We start from the raw sequence: 24,290 nt of genomic DNA, 5'->3' as shown, positions 1-24,290 counted from the left end.
AAATATATTGCCTTATGATGTTTTTTTTAAAGAACACAGTTGATCCTCTGACTCTGATGTAACCTCTTTTTCAATCTGTTTTTGTATCAGTGCCTTCTCAGCTTGTCACTTCCACAACACCTACTTATTTCACTTCGACAGGTGAGGATGATGCTGGACTGGACTGTAATATTGAAACAAAACTCAATCATTTCTCCTTTTAAAACTACTTTCTTCTTTTAAAGCATGACAATTCAGCATCTGAATTGGATCTAATACTTTCCTCTGTTACTATTTTAGTTTCTTTAGAGCCAGTCCCTTCCACAACATCTACTAGTTCTGCTGATTTTACTGGTGAGAATGATACTTGACCGGATGTTATCTATTAAAAATATTGCCTCATTTTTATTCACAAAAAACACAGTAGTTCATCATCCTTAAAGTCAAATTTAGCATAACCTCCTATATCTATTGTAGGAATGGGTTTTAAAACCACAGCGGTTCGATCTGTAGTTCTGCCGAATGACTTAAAGTTATCAGTATTGATGGTAAAAAACTGTACATTCTAGTCAAACCATTCTTCTGCAATCTTATACCAAACACGGAAATAAGGGCAGTATTAATAGCTATAAATGTGGGAGAGCGTTGATATTATGTGATTGTATTGTATTGCAATATGGAGCAATGAAGTGTTGATGTTAAATCAAAAGTAATTCACAAATACTTGATAATGAGATGATTTAAGGACAATAATTATCTATAGTTACAACTGAATTAGTTACAAAATAACTGTATAAAATGATCAAATATGAAATGATAAAACATATGATATAAATTGTACCCAGCTTAAATGTAAAATTAAAGTTACCAGAGGTAGAAGGAGAGACACGGGGAGGGAGAGAGAGACAAAGAGAGCAGGCCCAGAAGTTAGCCTGATTGGAGTAGAGTCAGAGAAGATAGACTCCAGAGAAGAAGAGGAGCAGACCAGGAAAAGACAGGCCAGGAAAAAGGGCAGCCAGGAAAAGAGAGCCCGGGAAAAGAGCCACCTATTTTATATCTTTCTTGACCATGTGACTAAAGCCCAAATGCTGAGACATTCAAACTGACCAATCAACATGTGACCACATCGTAAAAGCCCCAAAGTCCACACACCAGGCCCTGATCTTATCAGTATCTGCCTTTGGAGTCAGTATGGACCTTCTTGAGTCAAAAAGACATGTTTTGTCATATAAACAAATGCACATGATAATTTAGCCTCTTACATCTATTATTATATCAGTATAGTTACAGCCTTATTCTAAATACATCTACTAATTTCACTTCGACTAGTTGAGGATGATTTTAGACTGTTCTGTAATGATGATAATGACCCTCGTTCTTCGTGAAGAAGTCAGAATGGGAGTCTGATTTAACATTTGTCTTATCTTATTGTTTTAGATTCTTTACTAGTCACTTCCACAACATCAACTAATTCTGATACAGGTGAGGATGATGCTGCAGCTGGACATTGTGTGATATTAAAGCGCAAGCCAACATGATCTGTTTCTTCACCAACAACATGGTGATTCAGCATCTGACTATTTTTATTCTGTTTTTTCAGAGCTACTCACTACCACAACGTCAACTAATTCATCTGCAAATTCTACAGGTGAGAATGATACTAGATTGAATGCAGCCGGTTATTTATAAACAGTAGAATACAGTAGTTCATCATAAGAGTCTGATTGAGCATCTATTTCCATCTGAAACTGTATTAATCCCTTTACAGCCTCACTATTGATTTAAAGACTGATTTAACGTGTGTTTGCTTCATCTTTTATGGTTTCAGATTATTTACACAACGCCACTTTTATAATATGTCACAGTCCCACTACTACAGGTGAATGTCTTGCCCAGTAGTATTTGTCTTTTTAAACAATTGTTTCCTTATAATCGTCTTCATTAAAAGCTTAGTAATCTAATTCAGCATCTGGTTCTGATTTAATATGTACTTTCATATGTTATTATTTCAGTTCCTGTGCCTAAAACAGATGTCCACTCCAAAACAGATACCATGTCCATTACTACAGGTGAATGTGTTTTTCAGCTTGAATGTGGCTTTCAATTTGAAGCCCGCCATGATACATTTTTATTCATGAAGAATCATCACTTGAGTCTGACTTAACAAATTTTCATCTGTTATCAGTTTCTTTAATACTCTTCACTACTAAAACATCATCTAGTTCTTTATCTAAAGGTAAGCATGATGTTGGCCAGACAATAATATTGATACATTCTCAGAATTAAAGGTACAGGAGCTGTCACTGGGGCAGTACCTTTTCAAAGGTTCATAATGGTACCTCAAAGTTACTTTTTAGGTACATTTGGGTACTAATATGCACCTTTTATGTACCACTGTAGACTCTTTGGGTACAATTATGTACCTTTTGAAAAGGTACTGCCCCAGTGGCAGCTCTTGTACTTTTATTTCTGAGAGTGTACACAACCCTCTTTATCATGAGGAAACAATTCAGCATCTGCATATGACTTTCAAAAGTAGGACTTTTTTTAATGTTTTATTGTTTCAGTTTCTTCACACATGGTCACTTCCGCAACATCTACCAGCTCTGCTACTACAGGTGAATGTCTGTCAGAGCGAAAAATCTGGCTATCAAGTATTCCTCCATAATCAGATTCTTGGTAACACAGTAATTCAGCATCTGAGTTTGTTTAACAGGTCGTGTCTACTTTTTTTAGTTCTTTTACATCCAGTCACTTCCACAACATCTACCAGCTCTACTACTACAGGTGAATGTGTCAGAGCTCAAATCTGGCTATCATCATGAAGAGCACAGTTAATCATAATTTGAGTCTGACTTAACCTTTGTTTTCATCTATTATCACTTCAGTTCATTTACCAGCCATCACTTCCACAACATCAGCTACTTCTACAGGTGAGGATGATGCAGGACTGAACTGTAATATTGGAAAGCAAGCCTCCGTAATCAGATTGTTCATAAGCAAACTATTAATTTAGCATCGTAGTTTATCTATAACAGGTCGTGTCTACTTTTTTCAGCTCCTTTACATCCAGTCACTTCCGCAACATCTACCAGCTCTGCTACTACAGGTGAATGTGTCAGAGCTCAAATCTGGCTATCATCATGAAGAGCACAGTTAATCATAATTTGAGTCTGACTTAACCTTTGTTTTCATCTATTATCACTTCAGTTCATTTGCCAGCCGTCACTTCCACAACATCAGCTACTTCTACAGGTGAGGATGATGCAGGACTGAACTGTAATACTGAAAGGCAAACCTCTATAATCAGATTCTTCATAAGAAACAATAATTCAGCATCTGAGTTTTGTTTAGGACGTTTTGTCTGCTTTTTTCAGCTCCTTTACATCTGGTCACTTCCGCAACATCTACAAGCTCTGCTACTACAGGTGAATGTGTCAGAGCTCAAATCTGGCTATCATCATGAACAGCACAGTTAATCATAATTTGAGTCTGACTTAAACTTTGTTTTCATCTATAATCATTTCAGTTCATTTACCAGCCGTCACTTCCACAACATCAGCTACTTCTACAGGTGAGGATGATCCTGGACTGAACAGTAATATTGAAAAGTATTCCTCCATAATCAGGTTCTTGGTAACACAGTAATTCAGCATCTGAGTTTTGTTTGGGACGTTTTGTCTGCTTTTTTCAGCTCCTTTACATCCAGTCACTTCCGCAACATCTACAAGCTCTACTACTACAGGTGAATGTGTCAGAGTTCAAATCTGGCTATCATCATGAAGAGCACAGTTAATCATAATTTGAGTCTGTCTTAACTCTTGTTTTCATCTATTATCATTTCCGTTCGTTTACCAGCAACATCAGCTACTTCTACAGGTGAGGATGATGCAGGACTGAACTGTAATCCTGAAAGGCAAACCTCTATAATCAGATTCTTCATAAGAAACAATAATTCAGCATCTGAGTTTTTGTTTAACAGGGTTTATCTGCTTTTTTTCAGTTCCTTTACATCCGGTCACTTCCGCAACATCTACTAGCTCTGCTACTACAGGTGAATGTGTTAACAAACTAGAATGTGGCTTTCAAAAGAAGCTGATTTTACACAGTAAATCCTCATTTCAGTCTGATTAAACTTGTGTTTCTGATTGTTATCATTTCAGTTAGTTTATCATCAGTCACTTCCACAACGTTCGCTAGTTCTGCAGGTCAGTCAGAGAGTGGACTTTCTTTCATCCTGTTTTGGTGAAATTGTCACTGCAAACTTGAAAAAAACACTAGTAAATCCCTGCAAGTTCCTTATTAACTTACATCTATGATAGTACTTCCACTTTAAATAGCATGTAGTTTGTCAGATTACTGAGACTAATATTATCCAAGGCCGGGAAATCATATGATCAGGGTGTTAAAACGAACAAAAAGCTCAATTTTAGAATTTAAGCAATGAAATTTTCTCTATTTGGTTGCATTGTGAAGATTTTCAGTACAAGTTGTTGAACATTTTACTGGTGCTTTTTTCTATTTGCATTTCATCCTATTGGATTTTGATCTCTCAAAGTTACTATAAAAGTACTTTAAGTGAAGTTTCATAAACTAATTTCGAGAGGAGCACGTGATATGATTGAGCACGTCTGGCCACTCATCTGTAATCAGTAGTAATCCAATCAGAGTGATACTAGTCTACTATAAATGGATCATTTTCTCCCAACTCCTCTATCTTCGTTTGGAAGAATCCCCCCTTCCACCCCATCTCCTCCTTTTCCTCCCTTTTCCAAAAGGGGAGCTCTCAAGACCCACCTGATCTCGGATCTCCTGATATGCTTATCGACCGGGCGGGAGCCCTGGGCTCAAATATCTCCGAGCTCAGGGTTCTCTCCCGGGACAGCATGCCAAACCAGCTTTAAACGCCAAGCATATCTAAGTGGGAACTCTTGAAATACAGCTTGTCATAATTATTTGTCCATCGTTGCAGCTCTCAAATTCAGTAATTCAGTCTGATTTTATAGTCATCGAATGTTTGACTTTACTTGAACTTAAATAAAAGACAATCTGATTTATCAGGTTATAAAATGAAGTCTGTTCTTCTGACCTAGTAATTTCAGTATCTTGAATGAACTTAAATGTGTATTTGACGTGTTTAACCAGTTTTATAATATGCTGTATAACAAATGATCTCATTTTCAACACAAATACACATCATATAGTCTTATTTTTCTCGTTCTATGTCTGAATATCACAGTGCTGGAAGAATCCAGGGTATGTATTTGCAAGACAAATTTCTAAAATTGTGATTTGAGGTTTTGGATTTATTATTAAAGCTTGAAACAGCAGCTAAACAATGCAGTGTGATGTGACTGTTTTATATTTTGCTAATGCTAGTTGAAGAAAACACTGAACTTGGTGCTTTTAGAGAACACTGCATCCTTTAAATGATTAAAAGAAAAGAAAATACTCCATAGAGATCATTTTTCAGCTTAATTTATTAAAGCTCAATTGTGATTTCAGGCTGCAGAACAATGGCAAAGTCTTCTTGGACAGATAGAAAACATTACAGCTCAAGTGCTTCCTTTGACAGTAAGATAAACAAAACCAAATAATCTTCATTTGTAACTTACATGGTGAAACAGTAGGAATGTTTTCATTCTTATCTAAATTTAGGACGTGAAAATCATTTTGGATACGGTCCTCAATACTACAGGGATGGTTGTAAGGTCATCATCATCAGCAGAAGACCCAAATAAACTGGTGTCAGATGGAAACCGTGTGTTAAATGCAGGCCAGAAACTGGTGTCCATGCTGGTGAAGCCCACGAACACAAGTGACTATATTAGCTTTACTCTGGACACTGTGGGTGAGTGTAAACCACACTGCGAATAAATTGGGAAAGTAGTTTTTTCTGTTTTGATTATTAATTGTATTGTGACCTTTATCCCCTTATAGAAATCTGAAATGTATATATATAAAGTTATACACTGACATGCAAGTTTATGTTTAGATTTATCTCATATAGACTCACTGGCCACTTTATTAGGTACACCTTACTAGTACTGGGTTGGACCCATTTTTGCCTTCGGAACTGCCTTAATCTTTTGTGCCATAGATTCAACAAGGTACTGGAAATATTCCTCAGAGATTTTGCTCCATATTGACATGATAGCATCACATAGATTTGTCGGCTGCACATCCATGATGTGAATCTTCCATTCCACCACATCCCAAAGGTGCTCTATTGGATTGATATCTGGTGACTGTGGAGGCCATTTGAGTACAGTGAACTCATTGTCATGTTCACGAAACAAGTCTGAGATGATTCATGCTTTATGACATGGAGCGTTATCCTGCTGGAATAAGCCATCAGAAGATGGGTACCCTGTGGTCATAAAGGGATGGACATGGTCAGCAACAATACTTAGGTAGGCTGTGGCGTGGACACGATACTCAATTGGTAATAATGGGCCAAAGTGTGCCATAGAAAAGATCCCCCACATCATTACACCACCACCACCAGCCTGAACTGTTGATACTAGGCAGGATGGATCAATGCTTTAATGTTGTTGACGCCAAATTCTGACCCGACCATCCGAATGTGGCAGCAGAAATGGAGACTCATCAGACCAGGCAACATTTCTCCAATCGTCTGTTCTTCAACTTTGATGAGCCTATGCGATTTGTAGCCTCAGTTTCCTGTTCTGAGCTGACAGGAGCGGCACCCGGTGTGGTCTTCTGCCACTGTAGCCCATCTGCCTCAAGGTTGGACATGTGTTGTGTGTTCAGAGATGCTCTTCTGCAGACCTCGGTTGTAACCAGTGGTTATTTAAGTTACTGTTGCCTTTCTATCAGCTGGAACCAGTCTGGCCATTCTCCTCTGACCTCTGGCATCAACAAGGCATTTGCGCCCACAGAACTGCTGCCCACTGGATATTTTCTCTTTTTCAGACCATTCTCTGTAAACCCTAGAGATGTTTGTGGGTGAAAATAACAGTAGATCAGCAGTTTCTGAAATACTCAGACCACTTTGGCAACAACAACCATGCCACATTTAAAGTCCCTTAAATCCCCTTTCTTCCCCATTCTGATGCTCGGTTTGAACTGCAGCAGATCGTCTTGACCATGCCTACATGCCTAAATGCATTGAGTTGCTGCTATGTGATAGGCTGATCAGAAAGTATTGTTAACAAACAGTTGGACAGGTGTACCTAATAAATTGGCCGGTGAGTGTATGCAATTTAAAACTTCCCGTTTGCATATATATCTTTTTCAACCATCAGAATTGTGTACAAATATGTAAATATATTTGAATATTTTGAAATATAGGTTGCATAAAATCCAAGCATAAACAATGTAATTTGCATATATTGCCATATATCATATGCTGTATTTTTTTTAATTAGAGGTAGAAGTCTTCATGGTGGGACCACAGGTGACTTTAGATAAAATCCCTCGACTGGATACAGCAAGTTCTTCGATGGATATCGATCTCATAGACATCGCCAAGAACAACAATGAAACAAGTACAGTACATTTAAAATCGTTGTGGTTTAAAGGGTCAGTTCACTCAGAAATAAAAACATCAAACTTGACTTGTTTCAAACCAGTTTGAGTTTTTCCTTTCTGTTGAACACCAGTAGTTGCAGGTTTCCAACATTCTTCAATATATCTTCATTTGTGTTCAACAGAACAAAAAAAACCCTCAAAACTGGCTTGAAACAACTCAATAGAGAGTAAATGATGACAGAGTTTTCATTTTTGGGTGAACTATTCCTTTAACAGTAACTTTAAAGAGAAGTTTATTTCTCTGTTTCTGTCCCACAGGATCTGCTGCTGTGGCTTTCATGAGCTTCACCACAATGGAGAATCTACTGAAGGCCGACTTCTTCAACACAACTAATGACACCATTAAAACCATGATGTCCACTGTGATCTCAGCTACTCTTCCCAAAACCAGCAACACTGCACTCACCAAAGCAGTCAACTTCACCTTCAGACACATCAGAGTGAGAGACTGAAATGTGTTTTTGTCCAACATCAGCACTGATCAACATCTGAACACATCTAATATTCACTCTTCTCATATTTTCTGCTTGTTTCTTCTTCTTCTTGCAGGAGTTTGACCCCAACGGTTCTCTGTCCTGTGTGTACTGGAATATCAGCGAGTGGATTGTAGATGGTTGTTCTGTGTTAAACAGCAACAGCAGCCACACTGTGTGTTCCTGTGTTCATCTGTCCACATTCGCTCTCATCATGCAGACCAGCAGCAGTCCACCACCGGTACCAGAACATTTCTAGAGAGCATTGAAGAGCAGCACAGATTTGGCACTCATGTTCTCTGCATGTTTTCTCAGAGCGATCTGCTGGATCTGCTGAATCTGGTGTGTGTGATCGTGGGTCTGGTGTTCTTCAGTTTGGCTCTGTTGTCCTTTGCTCTTTGTCAGTGGAGTCCTGGAGTCAATAATGTGGCTCGAATCAACATCTGCATCAGTCTGCTGTCGGCTCACCTTCTGTTTCTGCTCACACAACAGTTCCTGAGCCTCATTCGCCCTCAGCAGGTGAGAATGATGAAGGAGCTCTACAGCTCAGCACAGCTGCACTGAGAATCATCATAACCCTCTCTCATGGTCTCCAGGTGTTGTGTGTGGTGATAGCAGCCCTTCTGCACTTCCTCTTCCTCTCCGCCTTTGTGTGGATGTTCGTTGAAGCTGTGCTGCTCTTCATCTGTGTCAAGAACCTATCACAGATCAGCTCCAGAAAGTGGGAGGGGCTCAGCGGTGGGTTCCTGTGTGTGATTGGATATGTGGTAGCTCTGGTTGTGGTGGGCGTGTCTATCATAACCGATCCTAGAGGCTACAGCAGTGCACAGTGAGTCTGTGTTGTTTTTACTGAGCTCATTTGATTAGAAGGAAGTAAAGCAGAGGATTTTTAAGAAAGTATATTGGTACACAGGCTGTAACATCCTCACAGACCACAGTTTACTCTTCAATTTTATTCAGTTAAATATTTAATTAATTAATTATTGTGTTTTTCATTGACATAGATGTTGGATTAAATACGATAAAGGGTTTATCTGGAGTTTTCTGGGTCCTGTTTGTGTCATACTAGCAGTAAGTTCTAGTTAGAAATATTCTTTCACACAATCTGTCAAAGTCCAAAACAGCTAAACTAAGTATTTCCTCTTTTTTTCCACAGTTAAACATGATTCTCTTCATTAAAATCGTCATCACTCTGAACTCAGCCCTTAAAAATCTAAATGCTGAAGTTTCACAGATGAAGCAAACCAAGTAATGTGAACTACTTGTTCTTTACTCCAAGAGAACAAGATGTAGTCACTGAATCCTCACATTAACTCTATTTCATTCTCTGTAGGGTTATGGTGTTTAAAACACTGGGTCAGTTTGTGGTTCTTGGTTGTCCTTGGATTCTGGGTTTCTTCACTAATGTCAATATGGTGATATACATCCTCTTCATCATCTTGAACTCTCAGCAGGGAACCTTCATCTTCCTGATCTACTGTGTGCTCAATAATGAGGTCAGATATTTACTCAATCTACAGTACCACCTTCAACATCAACAGTAAAAAGACAGAACATTACAACAGCTTTCATCCTATTCTTAGTTTGTATCTTTTAGGCCACATAAACACTGCAGCTAAATTTGGTAGTCAGGTCAGTTTTAGGTGTAATTCTGTAACAGTTCTGTAATTTCAGGAGTGACAACTAAAATAACTCCCAAAGAAATGCAGGGAGATACTGTTATGAGTTGGGGTGGCAACAGAGGTGAGGATCACAATGCAGTTTATTTAGAGAATGGTCATACAGGCAAGGACTGAGAGGAGCATGCAGGTAATCCAAAGCATAAAAAAGTAAGAGGCAAATGGTCGAGACAGGCGGCAAAACAACATGAACAAAGAAAAACAAAAAGTAATTGTCAAAGTAATGACAAGCTTCAGCTGTGTGTGTGATTAAGGGGTAATCAGGAACTGGTGTGTGAGTGCAGGGTGTCTTGGGGTATGTAGTTCAGTTGAATGACGAAGTGTTTTCCAGAAGCCTGCAAGGGCAACACTGCTGGTGATCATAACAGATACACCTGCATTTGCAGAAACACTAAACAGTGTAGCAAAATTTAGCCTACATAATTGTGAATATCAATCATTTATAATAACAAGTTATTATTAAGGGTGTCAGTATTTTGGGTAGCATGATCGCCTCACAGCAGCAAGGTCACTGGTTCAAGCACTGGCAGGGTCATTTGGCATTTCTGTGTGGAGTTTGGAGTTTGCATGTTCTCCCCATGTTGGCGTGGGTTTCCTCCGGGTGCTCCGGTTTCCCCCACAGTCCAAACACATGCACTATAAGTGAATTGAATGGACTGAGTTGGCCGTAGTGTATGAGTGTGAGTGGGTGTGTATGGGTGTTTCCCAGTCTTGGGTTGTGGCTGGAAGGGCATCCGCTGCGTAAAACATATGCTGGATAAATTGGCGATTCATTCTGTGTGATGACCCCTGATTAATAAAGGGACTAAGCCGAAAAGAAAATAAATGAATGAATGAAGTTATTATTTATTTATAAATATTTGGGTTGACTTTATGGTTAATGGTAGCTAAACTCAAATTACAATACACTGATCTGTTAGTCTGTTTGAGCTTACAATTTAACTCACAATATATTAATTCAAAGATCAAGTCATTGTTCTGGCCTGGAAAAGTAATAATCTTTCTATGCTAACGATAGTAGTAACTCGTTACTGATATTGGTCTCATTAGTTTCAATTCAAGGAAGAAATAACAATACAGAGGTACAAACCTTGACTCATTTGTGTTGCCAGATCTTAGTACTAAAACTAGCAAACAAGAACACATCCAAACGTCTTTACTAATATGTACTTACACTGAAATTGATCATTTGTTACTATGTATTGTGTAGATACATGTTTTTACATTGCACTTATTGCTGATACATCTGGAATTAATTTCTGTAATTACACTCTTGCTCATCCCTTACACCTTAACCCACCCTTAGGTACCCCAAAACCTGTCACTAACCCGACCGCATCCCACCAGTAACCCATTGGCCCATTATTTTGCTTGTTTTAACCAAATGGCTCGTTTCCACTGACTGGTACGGTACGGTACGGTTCGGTTTGGTACAGGTCACCTTTATCAGGCTTGCGTTTCCACTAACAAGGGTACCCTTTAGGTGGGCGTGGTGTACGACAGAAAGTTTCAGTTGACGTCATTCTCGCTGGAGGAAATGTCTACAATTAAGCTGTACGGGTCACTTACATATCATTTGAAAAGCACTTCTAATAAAACAGATGCTTCATACACATAAATACTTGTGTAGAAATGTTTATTACTAACTTTACTATGAACATGAGTTGATTATAACTGCAGATCAACGATAGTGTGAAACAGCCTACTGTAACGTCTGTAATTATATCAAATAACTAAATAAATGAACATAAATAAACACAAACAGCCCCTAACAGTCTCCGATATGTTATCAATTACAGAAGAACTACACACAACAGACATTTCGTCCGTATTTTGGTTCAAAAACAACACAAATTATAGCCTACAGTCAGTGAAAACCTCTCATCTGTGTCTGTAATCTTCAGCAGCACATGTAGCCTCTGTTAGAGAACAATTCTGAGTTCATATTAGTCCAAAACGTGATAATAATAATTAAATAGGGCAGTGTGTTCACGTCTGCTCAAAAAGAATGTGCTCCTTTTTTTCCGGCTCCTCTCTTGTTTTTTCCGCGCTTCACTCTCGCGTTTGTCAGTGTCTGACAGGATCGGGTTTCAAAAGCACATCAATAATCAAGTGCAGGTTATTATCATCAGCTCAAGAAGTTTGTTATTTCAGATATAATGTTAGACGCGCGCGAGCGCTAGCAAGAAAGCGAAACCGCTCGCGCCTCAGACTGGCTCGTAAAAAAAACTTTGCGGCACTGGGTAAATCTGCTCTACTCCATGGCTTTGTGGCTGTTTATCAAGACGACAAGGTTTGTTTGAGCCCGGGTCGACCATGGCTCGTTATTATATGTATAAATAATTCCGCTGTAATCTCTCGCTGTGCGTGTATTTCAAACATGGCGGGTTTTTTGTTTTCATTCTGGCTTGTTGCGTAAGCGAATGACGTATCTCTGTAAACCAATAGCGTTCAGCTGCGCGTGTGGCTACCGAACCGAACCGTACCGTACCACTCAGTGGAAACGGGCCAAAAAACTCACTTCATTTAGACTTCATTTCTTTAAACAAGACAACATTTCTTGCTTGTCTAGAAAATGCTTCTTGATTTAAGAGTTTTAGGATATTTGGGTTAAAACTCTTAGTTTGGAAAGCATTTTTGCAGTTAAACTGCTTTACGGTCAAGTTTTCTCAATCCGTTTTGAGTTTGTCTTTTACTCTTTTTACATAAAGAAAATCAGTGTTTGCTTCAGAAATGACTAATGTTGTCTTCTGCAACACAGGTTCATTGTGAAAACGTACCCCTGTATACATTTCTGGAGAGCTTGAATTACGTACCCTGAGCTATGTATGGCTGCATTTCCCCTTTAAAATGAATGCTACGTGGCGGTATAAAGCACCAACAGCTTCTGTTACTTTTCACACTACCATCTGACCGTTTACGTCCATGTAGACGGCTTTTCCGCTGTTACCAGCTTGCCCAGTAGCTTGCCGTGTACGACAGCCGACTTGATATGCAGAGACAAGTTGACTGCGACAATGGTGTTCAAGTCCGACCAAGAACCATTCCAGAAAGCAGGTAAGACAAAAACAAAAGCCAAAAAATAAAATAAACAGGTAAATAACAGGGTGAGAATGTGGTAAGATCTGAAAACGTGGTCAAAAACAGGCTGACGCAAGGGCTTTTGAAAACACTGTCAGCTGGGTTTAGGGAAGGAGTGGGTCAGTCACTCAGTCAGTAAATTAGTCAACATTGGCCTCTGGTGAATTTCCATGAGAATAGCACTAGCGAGAGAAATTTGAGATCTGAAAAAGCATACACAGCAGATTCGCAAAAACATAAACTGCAAAACTGTACCACCTGGGATGCATTCTCTGCTGTCCAGAAATGTATATAGCGGTACGTATCAATAATGAGCCTGGGGTTGGTCTTTTAAAGCACTTTTCTTATATGTATTTTTTTTAATCCCATTGTGAACTTTCTGAAGTTAAACTGATCTCCAAATCTGTCATGTGATTTTTATCCAGATCAGGCAGCAGTACAGAAAGTGCTTCACATCTCTGTGCTCTGGACGCAAACAACAGGACTACAGCATCTATGAGAAATGAACAGCTAATACAGTACAATTCATTCATTTTCCTTCGGCATAGTCCCTTATTTATCAAAGGTCGCCACAGCGGAATGAACCGCCAACTATTCCAGCATATGTTTCATGCAGCGGATGCCCTTCCAGCTACAACCCAGTAATGGAAAACACCCATACACACTCAAGCAGCTTTACAAAATGTGCACATTATTACATGACAATCAAAATAATCTGAAAGGGTTAGGGTGTGAGTGCTTTGAATGCTTCAGACTGACAGTCTCAGATTTCACATATTAATATTGCACTAAAAATGCTGGGTTTGTCATAACCCAACGATGGGTCAAATCAAAAAAAGACATTGGCACATTCATTCACTTATTTTCTTTTCGGCTTGGTACCTTTATTAATAGGGTCGCCACAGCTAAAGCAATCACCAACATATTCAGCACATTTTAAGCAGCGGATGCCCTTCCAGCCACAACCCAACATCAATACACTATTGCACACACTCGAACACTACGGCCAATTAAGCTTATTCAATTCCCCTACACCACGTTTTTGGACTGTGGCGGAAACTGGAGCACACGGAGGAAACCCACACCAACATGGAGAGAACATGCAAACTCCACACAGAAATGCCAACTGACCCAACCGGGGCTCAAACCAGCGACCTGTGAGGTGATTGTGCTTAACACTGTACCCAATGTTATGGCAAACCCAGTATGTTTTAAAGTCTAGCAGTTAGCATAATGTTAATAACTTTATTCAGGTGATAAATTTTGATAGATTATCTTTCTTTTATGGTTTATACTTAATTGTGATCTTGTGTTATTGTTTTGCGCCTATCCTTGCTTGTATTTTGGAAAGAAAAAGTAAATTGAGCTTTTAGTTAATTGTTTCTGTTCTCAAACAAGAATATTTAGTGCGATGATGACGGTTGAAGATGAATTATTATGTTAATATTCAAATGAATCATCTTTTAATATTTCCTTTGATGTCATTAAACAGTACAGGATGTTGTATGATACACAGTTGCATGAGAAATATGATAACAAATGTATGACGATAATAATAATAATAATATAATAATAATAATAATAATAATAATAATAATATATTATTTATACCAATAAACCAATAAAATCTCTGTTTTTGAACTATTCAGTTTAAGATAATTATGTTGCATCCAAGCTTTAATTTCAGTTAAGCAAGCGTTAAGCGATGCCATTGATGCCGATGAATTGGGAGAAGTGTTAATATAGACTTGTGTGTCAGAATCAGAATCAGAAAGAGCTTTATTGCCAGGTATGTTCACACATATGAGGAATTTGTTTTGGTGACAGAGCTTCTACAGTGCAACAGGATTACAGAGACAGGACAAAAAAACAGATAATAAATATATTTAAAAAGATAGAAGTAAGCAGTGAGTGCAAATATACAGATTGACAAGTGTATTTACGTGTTTATTACTATATACAACATTATATGTGCAGCTGTTATGTGCAAATTGGCATGTAAAGTGTGTTGTTAAATAAGTGTATATGTGTATAAAAGTGTACAGCAAGTAGTGATGTTGGTTCCACAATTATTATCATCAAGTGTTCATGAGATGGATTGCCTGAGGGAAGAAACTGTTTCTGTGTCGGGCTGTTCTGGTGCGCAGTGCTCTGTAGCGTCGACCAGAAGGTAAAAGTTCAAAGAGGCAGTGTGCTGGGTGTGAGGGGTCCAGAGTGATTTTGACAGCCCTTCTGCTCGCTCTGGATAAGTACAGTTCTTGGGGAGTAGGAAGGGTTGTACCAGTGATTCGCTCAACAGTAACAATGATAACTAATCCCAAATTTTTGCAGGATTTGACCAAGAGGCAACATATAAATACTAAAGAGAAGTGGACCAAGTACTGACCCTTGGGGGACACCGTGACATAAAGGAACAGGAGGCGATCTGTGACTCCCCATATAGATAAACTGTGATCGTCCAGAAAGATAGGAATTAAACCAATTTAGCACAATCCCATCCACACCAACCCAGTTATGAAGTCTGTCCAACAGTATGCTATGAGAAATTGTATCAAAAGCTGCGGTTAAGTCTGAAAGCACTAAAATACCGCAAGCCCCCGAATCAGCAATCAGGAGAAGGTCATTTATAACCCTAACCAAAGCAGTTTCTGTGCTATATCCTGATCTAAAACCCGACTCAAATGCATCAAACAAAGCGTTTGCTTGCAGGTGATCTTGCAGTTGCCCCATGACCACCCGCTCAAGAACCTTCGCCAGAAAATGTAGATTGGAAATCGGCCGATAATTAGTCAGATCAGAGGAGTCACTGCTAGGCTTTTTTAAAATTGGTGTAACAGCAGCAGTTTTCAGAGCAGTTTCAATAAAACCAGTGCTAAGTGAAGCATTTACAATAGTGGTAATGTGGGGCATGAACACTGAGAGACAGTTCTTCAGAACAGAAGTTGAGAAAGGATCAAGACCACAGGATGAAGAGTTCAGTGACATAACAGTTTTCGCAATAAAATCATAATCCGAAATGTTAAAAGTCGAGAAGCAGGAAGAACAGAGGGTGAAGGCTCAACATATGAGGAATTAGGATCACCGGCAATGGAAGAGAAAATATTGTCAATCTTGGTTGTAAAGAAATTAAAAAATTCATCACAGTGCTCAGCAGTTGCAGGGGGAAAATTATTAGGAGGTCCAACCAGATTAGTGACTGAGTTGGAATTTTGACTACAAATGATTTGAGAGTAGTATTCCCTTTTCGCGACCGTCAGCGCATTATGATATTCTGTCAGATGTTGCTCAAACATAAGTCTGTGTATCACAAGCCCAGATTTAATATATTTTCTCTCCAATTGCCTGTTAACAGCCTTCATTTTTCTTAACTCCTGCGTAAACCAGGGTGACGATCTCGTAAAAGAAACAGAGCGAGTTTTCAGTGGAGCAATATCATCAAGAAGTGACTTAAAAAAAGTTGTATCGGGCCACTGTAGGCATAATAGACAAACCCTCAGTCTGTTGATTAAGTTGGTCAAGGTCAATGTCACCAAGTTTCCTAAGAGTAATAGTGCGTTTGACAGTAGTCTGAGAAGAAGGTGTACTCAGATCGAACGTGATGAGTTTATGGTCACTAAAAGGCACCATAATTGCTTTGAGTGACCGAATATTCACTCCTGTGGCACAAACCAAATCCAGCTTGTGACCACATTTGTGCGTAGGAAAGTCAACATGCTGGATCAAGTTAAAACAGTCAAATATGTCCAGTAAACAAGCAATAAAATCACAGGCATTAACATGATGATGGCTGTAAAGCTGCTGTTGTTTTTAAACACCTCACTTTCTGACCCTAAATTCAAATATATGAATCATGTAAAATGTGAAGGTCTTTCTAAAATGTATTGTTGTAAATTTATAATGTACTGTGTTTGAATATACATTTGAATTTCAAATGGGAAATATGTTCGCTTCCTCATCAGATAACTTTATAAAGAAATTCGCAGACAAATATTTACATGTATTTAGTATTGTTCAGGGAGAAGCACAGCAGGAGTCTTCAGTCTAGTAGGAGAAGATCACAGAATGTAAACACAGATCATCAGGTAAGATCCTCTTTACATTCTTAGTTTAGTTATTATCGCTCTATCCATTTTTACAGTTTTGTCTTCAGTAGCTGTTTGTGATCGGACAGGTTTTGGAGGAGAGATGGTCAAACACTTAGACACACTGTAAAAAGTATCTGTAAATTCTGATTTATGTTTTTATTTTTCTGCTTTTAAGTTTCATTATGGGACCTTTGATGTTTCTTACATTTTTTAACTTTGAAGAGTTAGAAAGAGTGACTTATGAACATTTTACGCTACAAAAACCTTGGAATAAACTGCTAGTACATTTTCTGTTGTTTTACAGACTTAATTCTCTCTAAAGTATTTCTTATTTAATATATTACTTAAAAACTACTAAAATGTTAATAAAAACACTTTGTTAAACTGTTGAATTTTCAACATCTAAAGATCAACGTTCCATAAAACAACTCAAAATCGTAATTAAATGGAAAACACTTACAGAATACAGAAACTGTTCATTAACAGATTTTTTACTGTGCATGAAAAAAACCTTGCTATTTAATAAAACAGACATTAGCGATCATTTATTTGCAGGAAGTTACTCTCAAGTTGCAATACTCTAAAAAATGCTGGACTGTCATAACCCAATGTGTACTCAATATGAACACACCAGTTGCTTAAAAGTGTCCCAGCTTTGTGTGACAGCTTTGACATATTAATACTATAGTTTTTTGAACCATACTATTGTAGAGTACTTGAAATAACCTGTTGTGGTAAATCTAAAGTTGCTTCAGTAACACAACACTGGAATAGTTCGGCGGTTAAAGACTTTTTGATCAACCTGGAACAAACAAACAGACTTCACAGCATTTGTACCATCAGGCTGGAGCTGGTCATAAAATAGGCAATAGGCAAATTTATGTACAACCCCAAATCAGAAAAAGTTGGGAAAGTATGACTGTATTTCACTTGTATTTCTTAGCAGACAATATGAACACAAAATATTTCAGGTTTTATCTGGTCAACTTCATTTCATTTGTAAATATACATCCTTTCCTGTCATTCAGACCTGCAACACAGTCCAAAAAAGTTGGGATATGAGCAGTTTAGGGCTAGTAATCAGGTAAATGGATGAAATAATGATGTGATGTGAATTAAAAAAATTTGTAAAAAAAATGTACAAATTCCCTCAATTTTGTGGCGTTTGCTTGTTTTTTTGCATTTTTTTGCAAATTCTGGAGGGAGCGCTCAACAAAGCAGTTTAGTTTTCAATTCATTATGGAAATTCATCTTTTTAGTTATGAAATTAGGGGAAATTGAGATTTGGCTTAGATTGGAAACCCTCTATCTATCTATATATTTATCTATCTATCTTTTCCTTTTTTTAATATAAATTACACAGAAGTGCAAGTTGCAATGCCACCATTTTCAGTTTATGATGTAAATGCATCACAGCCTAATTTAGCAGCTTTTAAGAACAAATTTGCCTTCTGCAACTTACCAAGAAATGTTTTTGCCAGTTGTTGGTGGGTCTGTATCTCCATAAACAAGACTAAAGTTTTTTAAAACCCTAAAAACAAACAGAACAGTGTTATTAATAAAAGAACAGATAGATTAACCATTGCAAATAATTTTTGTTTATATTTTTCTCCTCAGAAAGAGTTTTGGTCGGTTGAATAAAATACTACACACAGCTCACTATATGCTCTGGAATGGAGTTCATTGCTTTTAAAAGTAAGTCTTTACATTTTTCTGTTTTGTTTCAAGAAAAAAAAATGTTTTGTTATTTTATTTATTTCTTAATTAGTAAGTCAAGCATACGCATAATTCATAACAATATGCAGGAACAGCACAATGTTACCTTTCATCCTCTGCAAGCCAAAATAAACGACATTTATTAAAACGTTAAATACAAAAGCAAAATTCCCTCCCTGTCTTTCACTCTCACATTATTAAATGTAACATTTAAAATGTGAAGGGTTGCAGTTTGCATCTGTGAGCAGTGATTGAGTACAGTATATCTTAAAAAACCAACATGATAATATGTATTCTGTTTTCTCTCATCTAAGCTGTTTGGATGCTGTTGACTGTCATCACTTTAACCTGTTGTAAGTGTAAGCCAGTACATTTTTTTAATAGTTCTTGTACTGTGAAATATTTCATAAATGCAATTATTTACATTCATTTTCCTCTTGCAATAGTCACTGTCTAAATGCAATGCAGTTGACTATGAAAGGATGCAATAGATTAGTAAATCTCACTTACAAAATAGACTACAAGTCTGAATAAAATATATAAACAATACAAGATGTAAAATAAGTTTATAGAGCATGTATGAGAAGTTTCAGTTCAAAATACCACACGAGTAATATCTCTGAAACTGACCCTTTTAGTCTTTTGGTCCTAATTGTCGCATTTTTTATGTTTTCATGTTTAAACCTCTTATAAAAGTGATGTTTGCATAATAGGTGCCCTTTAAGGCAATTTTATTCAGTTTTACTACCTGTTGACAGAAAAGATTCAGTACTGTAAAAATAGAAAGTATTATTTTTTTTAAATACATGTTTTTTTTCAGCCTGATCTCACGAGAAAACGTAAGTATTTTACGTTTTGTCAGTTTAGTGCGATTCAGTACGAGTTCAGTACGATTTTAAAAAGGAGGCGTGGCACCTAACCCCACCCCTAAACCCAACCGTCATTGGGGGATGAGCAAATCGTATGAAAATATACGAATTAGATCGTACGAATTAGCCACTAAATCAAAAAGTTACGAATTGCCGTGAGATTGTGTTGGGTTTTTTATACATATTAATTCAATGTTCTGATTATGTAAGAAAGAAATTGAGCTGGTTTGATATTTGCTCTTTCTGATCACATCTTCCTCATCCTCAGGTTTAATATCCCCCACAGCAGCAGAAGCAGTGAGTCCAGTCTCTGGCTGTGTGCTTTATAATGACCTGTACATCTGCACTGGCGCTCAGTACCGCATGCACTGCAACACTACTGTGTTTATTTTCAGCTACCAAAGATATTCAAACCAATCACAGTACGGATGTAGCAATAATAACTGTAACTGTGTTGGTAAAAATGACACCTGTACATGTTCTGGTAACACTGTGTCCTCCTGCTTCTGTGAGAATTACAACAATAGCATCACCATCCAAGCAGCAGTGAGTGCAGTCTCAACCCCTGACTGTGTGCTTTATAATGATAAACTCATTTGCACCGGTGCACAGTACTGCATGCACTGCAACACAACAACACACAATTTCTACTATCAGAGATATCAGAATCAAGACCAATACCAGTGTGTGAACAATAACAATAAATTTACTGGTAATAAAGACACCTGTACATGCTACAACAGCACTCTGTCCTCCTGCTTCTGTGAGTCTTACGGCAATATCACTGCTCTCACTACAGCTCTCAGTCCAGTTTATGAGTGTGTACATTATAGTGGCCTGTACATTTGCACTGGTGCTCACTATCAGATGTACTGCAACACAAGTGTCCACGATTTCCATTATGATAGAAACCATCATCACTGTTTCAATAACAACTGTTACTGTTATTGCAAAAAGGACACCTGTGCATGCTCCGCTAGTGCTCCATCTTCCTGCTTCTCTACAAATTACACCAATAACATCACCATCCCTGCTGGAGTCAGTCCAGTCCATGAGTGTGAGCTTTATGATGACACATACATCTGCACTGGTGCTCAGTACCGCATGTTCTGCAACACAAGCATGCACAATTTCTATTACCAAAGATATACAAACCAAAGCCAGTTCCAGAGCTGGTGCTCGAGTAATTACTGTAATTGCTATGGTAATAAAGACACCTGTACCTGCTCCAGTAGCACTTGGTCCACCTGTTTCTGTGAGACGTATGGAAAAAGCATCGCTCTCACTACCGCAGTCAGTCCAGTCTCTGACTGTGTGCGTTATAAGGACCTCTACATCTGCACTGGTGCTCACTATCACATGTACTGTAATACTAGTGTACATGATTTCTATTATAATATTTCCCATCACCACTGTTCGAATATGTACTGTAACTGTGCTGGTAATAAAGACACCTGTGCATGCTCCTCAATTGCCCCATCCTCCTGCTTCTGTACAAATTACACCAATAATATCACCATCCCTGCTGGAGTCAGTCCAGTGTATGACTGTGTGCTTTATAAGGACACATACGTCTGCACTGGTGCTCAGTACCGCATGTACTGCAACACAAGCATGAACAGTTTCAACTACCGGAGAAATACAAACCAATGCCAGATGCAGTGCCAAAATAATAACTGTAACTGTACTGGTAATAAAGACACCTGTACATGCTACAACAGCACTCTGTCCTCCTGCTTCTGTGAGTCTTACGGCAATATCACTGCTCTCACTACAGCTCTCAGTCCAGTTTATGAGTGTGTACATTATAGTGGCCTGTACATTTGCACTGGTGCTCACTATCAGATGTACTGCAACACAAGTGTCCACGATTTCCATTATGATAGAAACCATCACCACTGTTTCAATAACAACTGTTACTGTTATTGCAAAAAGGACACCTGTGCATGCTCCACTAGTGCTCCATCTTCCTGCTTCTCTACAAATTACACCAATAACATCACCATCCCTGCTGGAGTCAGTCCAGTCCATGAGTGTGTGCTTTATGATGACACATACATCTGCACTGGTGCTCAGTACCGCATGTTCTGCAACACAAGCATGCACAATTTCTATTACCAGAGATATACAAACCAAAGCCAGTTCCAGAGCTGGTGCTCGAGTTATTACTGTGACTGCAACTGTAATAAAGACACCTGTAGATGCTCCAGAAGCACTTGGTCCACCTGTTTCTGTGAGTCTTACATCTCCACCACCACAACCACACCCAGTCCAACTACTCCAGGTGAGATATTCCTAGAATGAAACATGATACTCAGTTTATTATATTTGTGTTGTAATGATGTACTGTCTCATTTCAGCTCCGACTATCACTCTGCCTGATCAATGCAAGGTACACGATGAACACTAAACATTTATTCAGTGCACTTTCAGAGTCTTTCTGGTGTATTCATAAAGCTCACTTGTGATTTCAGAGTCAGGGAGGATGTCTTCAGGATCTACTTCAGCAGCTAGAGAACATTACACAGCTTCCATTATCTGTACGTTTATAGGAGCAAAATAAAAATCTAATGTCCTGATGTTTAGAGATGTGTATGTGTGTATAGCATTGCTGTTCTCACTGAATTATTTGCACCCATTTATAAGTGTTTTTGTATCATAAATTAGGTTGTGACTAAGGTTTTGGACGTGGCTCTGAACACATCAGCTGTAGTTTCGCAGTCAACTGATTCAAAAGAATTAATGGTGAATGGAAATCGTGTATTACAAGCAAGCGAGAAGCTCCTATCTGCACTGGTGAAACCAACAGAGACAAGCGACAATGTCAGTTTTACTCTCGACACAGTAGGTAAGAGAAGGTGCAGATTGAGTATCAAGCAATACATCGTTTATTTATACAGTTCATAGAGTCTCTTCTGGATGAAGTGAAGAATCCTCATGCATTACTCTCTGAGCTAATGGTGAAGATACAAGAGAAAAGATTACCTCATATTATTTCCTTTAGAGGTAAAAGCCTTCTCGATTGGGCCAAAATTCCCTTCAGAACATTTCCCTCAGCTGGACACAAAAAATGCTTCTATGGACATTGATCTGATCGGGATTGCCAAGAGTAACGAGGAAAAAGGTATGTAAACAGTATTTCCAAACCTGAATTAAATAACCTCTGATTTTCACCACACATCTAAGCAGTGAGCAGTCATACTCTTAACTTTAATTTCCCTTATTGTGCACAAAAGCCCCACACAGAAGTCTGTAAAGGTGAATTGGGATGCAGCAGCTGTGGAGACTTTCTGGATGTGCTGTGCATTTGACCCTGTTTCTGTCCTACAGGATCTGCTGCTGTGGCTTTCATGAGCTTCACCACAATGGAGAATCTACTGAAGGCCGACTTCTTCAACACAACTAATGACACCATTAAAACCATGATGTCCACTGTGATCTCAGCTACTCTTCCCAAAACCAGCAACACTACACTCACCAAAGCAGTCAACTTCACCTTCAGACACATCAGAGTGAGAGACTGAAATGTGTTTTTGTCCAACATCAGCACTGATCAACATCTGAACACATCTAATATTCACTCTTCTCATATTTTCTGCTTGTTTCTTCTTCTTCTTGCAGGAGTTTGACCCCAACGGTTCTCTGTCCTGTGTGTACTGGAATATCAGCGAGTGGATTGTAGATGGTTGTTCTGTGTTAAACAGCAACAGCAGTCACACTGTGTGTTCCTGTGTTCATCTGTCCACATTCGCTCTCATCATGCAGACCAGCAGCAGTCCACCACCGGTACCAGAACATTTCTAGAGAGCATTGAAGAGCAGCACAGATTTGGCACTCATGTTCTCTGCATGTTTTCTCAGAGCGGTCTGCTGGATCTGCTGAATCTGGTGTGTGTGATCGTGGGTCTGGTGTTCCTCAGTTTGGCTCTGTTGTCCTTTGCTCTTTGTCAGTGGAGTCCTGGAGTCAATAATGTGGCTCGAATCAACATCTGCATCAGTCTGCTGTCGGCTCACCTTCTGTTGCTGCTCACACAACAGTTCCTGAGCCTCATTCGCCCTCAGCAGGTGAGAATGATGAAGGAGCTCTACAGCTCAGCACAGCCGCACTGAGAATCCTCATAACCCTCTCTCATGGTCTCCAGGTGTTGTGTGTGGTGATAGCAGGCCTTCTGCACTTCCTCTTCCTCTCCGCCTTTTTGTGGATGTTCATTGAAGCTGTGCTGCTCTTCATCTGTGTCAAGAACCTATCACAGATCAGCTCCAAAAAGAGGGAGGTGCTTAGCAGTGGATTCCTGTGTGTGATTGGATATGTGGTTGCTCTAGTTGTGGTGTGTGTGTCTATTGGGCTGGTTCCAGAAGGATACGGCAGTGAACAGTGAGTTGGTGTTGTTCATTTCATTGTTTTTTTTATTAATGTATTAACAGGTTGTAACAATGTCACATACAATTTTAATATCAAATTTAACAATATCAGATTTAACAATCAGTTCTTGTTGATAAATGTATTAATTTACTGTATTGTGCTTTCCTCTAATCAGCTGTTGGATTAAAACAGATGAAGGGTTTATCTGGAGTTTTCTGGGTCCTGTTTGTGTCATACTAGCAGTAAGTTTTACTTACAGACATTTTTCTCATGGCCTGTTCAAATCAACAAAAATCTAATCTGATCATTTCTTAATCTTTATGCAGCTGAACATGATTTTCTTCATCAGGATCGTCATCATTCTGAACTCTCACAAAACTGAACAGTGAAGTTTCACAGATGAAGCAAGCCAAGTAACAAACACTCTGAGTTCTATGAAAATAACAATTAGTACAGACTAAATCTCCTTTTCTGTTTGTCTGTAGGGTTATG

The 24,290-nt window shown here is 38.6% G+C and overlaps 2 protein-coding genes across 2 annotated transcripts; both read left to right on the top strand.

The window, feature by feature from the left end:
* The first annotated feature begins 44 nt into the window (after window positions 1–44).
* LOC130223197 (adhesion G protein-coupled receptor E3-like) lies at window positions 45–14,407 on the top strand. The gene is made up of 30 exons (XM_056455939.1): window positions 45–141; window positions 280–333; window positions 1,417–1,461; window positions 1,580–1,627; window positions 1,808–1,858; window positions 1,992–2,048; window positions 2,165–2,215; window positions 2,547–2,597; window positions 2,716–2,766; window positions 2,868–2,912; window positions 3,038–3,088; window positions 3,190–3,234; window positions 3,357–3,407; window positions 3,509–3,553; window positions 3,674–3,724; window positions 3,838–3,858; window positions 3,983–4,033; window positions 4,143–4,187; window positions 5,219–5,235; window positions 5,485–5,553; window positions 5,638–5,830; window positions 7,371–7,490; window positions 7,792–7,973; window positions 8,083–8,247; window positions 8,322–8,525; window positions 8,603–8,835; window positions 9,011–9,077; window positions 9,163–9,254; window positions 9,340–9,502; window positions 13,192–14,407. Exons 6-30 carry the CDS (start codon window positions 2,033–2,035, stop codon window positions 13,270–13,272), a joined length of 2,160 nt encoding a protein of 719 aa, XP_056311914.1. The 5' UTR covers window positions 45–141; window positions 280–333; window positions 1,417–1,461; window positions 1,580–1,627; window positions 1,808–1,858; window positions 1,992–2,032; the 3' UTR covers window positions 13,273–14,407.
* Window positions 14,408–20,499: 6,092 nt separating this feature from the next.
* LOC130222978 (adhesion G protein-coupled receptor E2) lies at window positions 20,500–24,187 on the top strand. Its single transcript, XM_056455660.1, has 11 exons — window positions 20,500–21,720; window positions 21,797–21,828; window positions 21,911–21,976; window positions 22,104–22,284; window positions 22,441–22,560; window positions 22,767–22,948; window positions 23,058–23,222; window positions 23,297–23,500; window positions 23,578–23,810; window positions 23,974–24,040; window positions 24,125–24,187. Exons 1-11 carry the CDS (start codon window positions 20,541–20,543, stop codon window positions 24,185–24,187), a joined length of 2,493 nt encoding a protein of 830 aa, XP_056311635.1. The 5' UTR covers window positions 20,500–20,540.
* Window positions 24,188–24,290: the final 103 nt, after the last annotated feature.

The sequence above is a fragment of the Danio aesculapii genome, chromosome 1, assembly GCF_903798145.1.
Source record: "Danio aesculapii chromosome 1, fDanAes4.1, whole genome shotgun sequence".
In the NCBI taxonomy this organism is placed as follows: domain Eukaryota; kingdom Metazoa; phylum Chordata; class Actinopteri; order Cypriniformes; family Danionidae; genus Danio; species Danio aesculapii.
Note: the sequence above shows the minus strand (reverse complement) of the source record. Positions and strands in the feature narration are given on the sequence as shown.

Excerpts from the sequence above, each read along its gene's own strand:
- LOC130223197 (XM_056455939.1), top strand. Across the intron at positions 3,859-3,982 it reads AACATCAGCTACTTCTACAG|TTCCTTTACATCCGGTCACT; the intron begins GTGAGGATGATG and ends GCTTTTTTTCAG. Across the intron at positions 7,491-7,791 it reads CAAGAACAACAATGAAACAA|GATCTGCTGCTGTGGCTTTC; the intron begins GTACAGTACATT and ends TCTGTCCCACAG.
- LOC130222978 (XM_056455660.1), top strand. The coding sequence starts at position 20,541 with ATGTTCTGCAACACAAGCATGCACAATTTCTATTACCAAAGATATACA. Across the intron at positions 22,949-23,057 it reads TCACCTTCAGACACATCAGA|GAGTTTGACCCCAACGGTTC; the intron begins GTGAGAGACTGA and ends TTCTTCTTGCAG. Across the intron at positions 23,811-23,973 it reads GAAGGATACGGCAGTGAACA|CTGTTGGATTAAAACAGATG; the intron begins GTGAGTTGGTGT and ends TCCTCTAATCAG.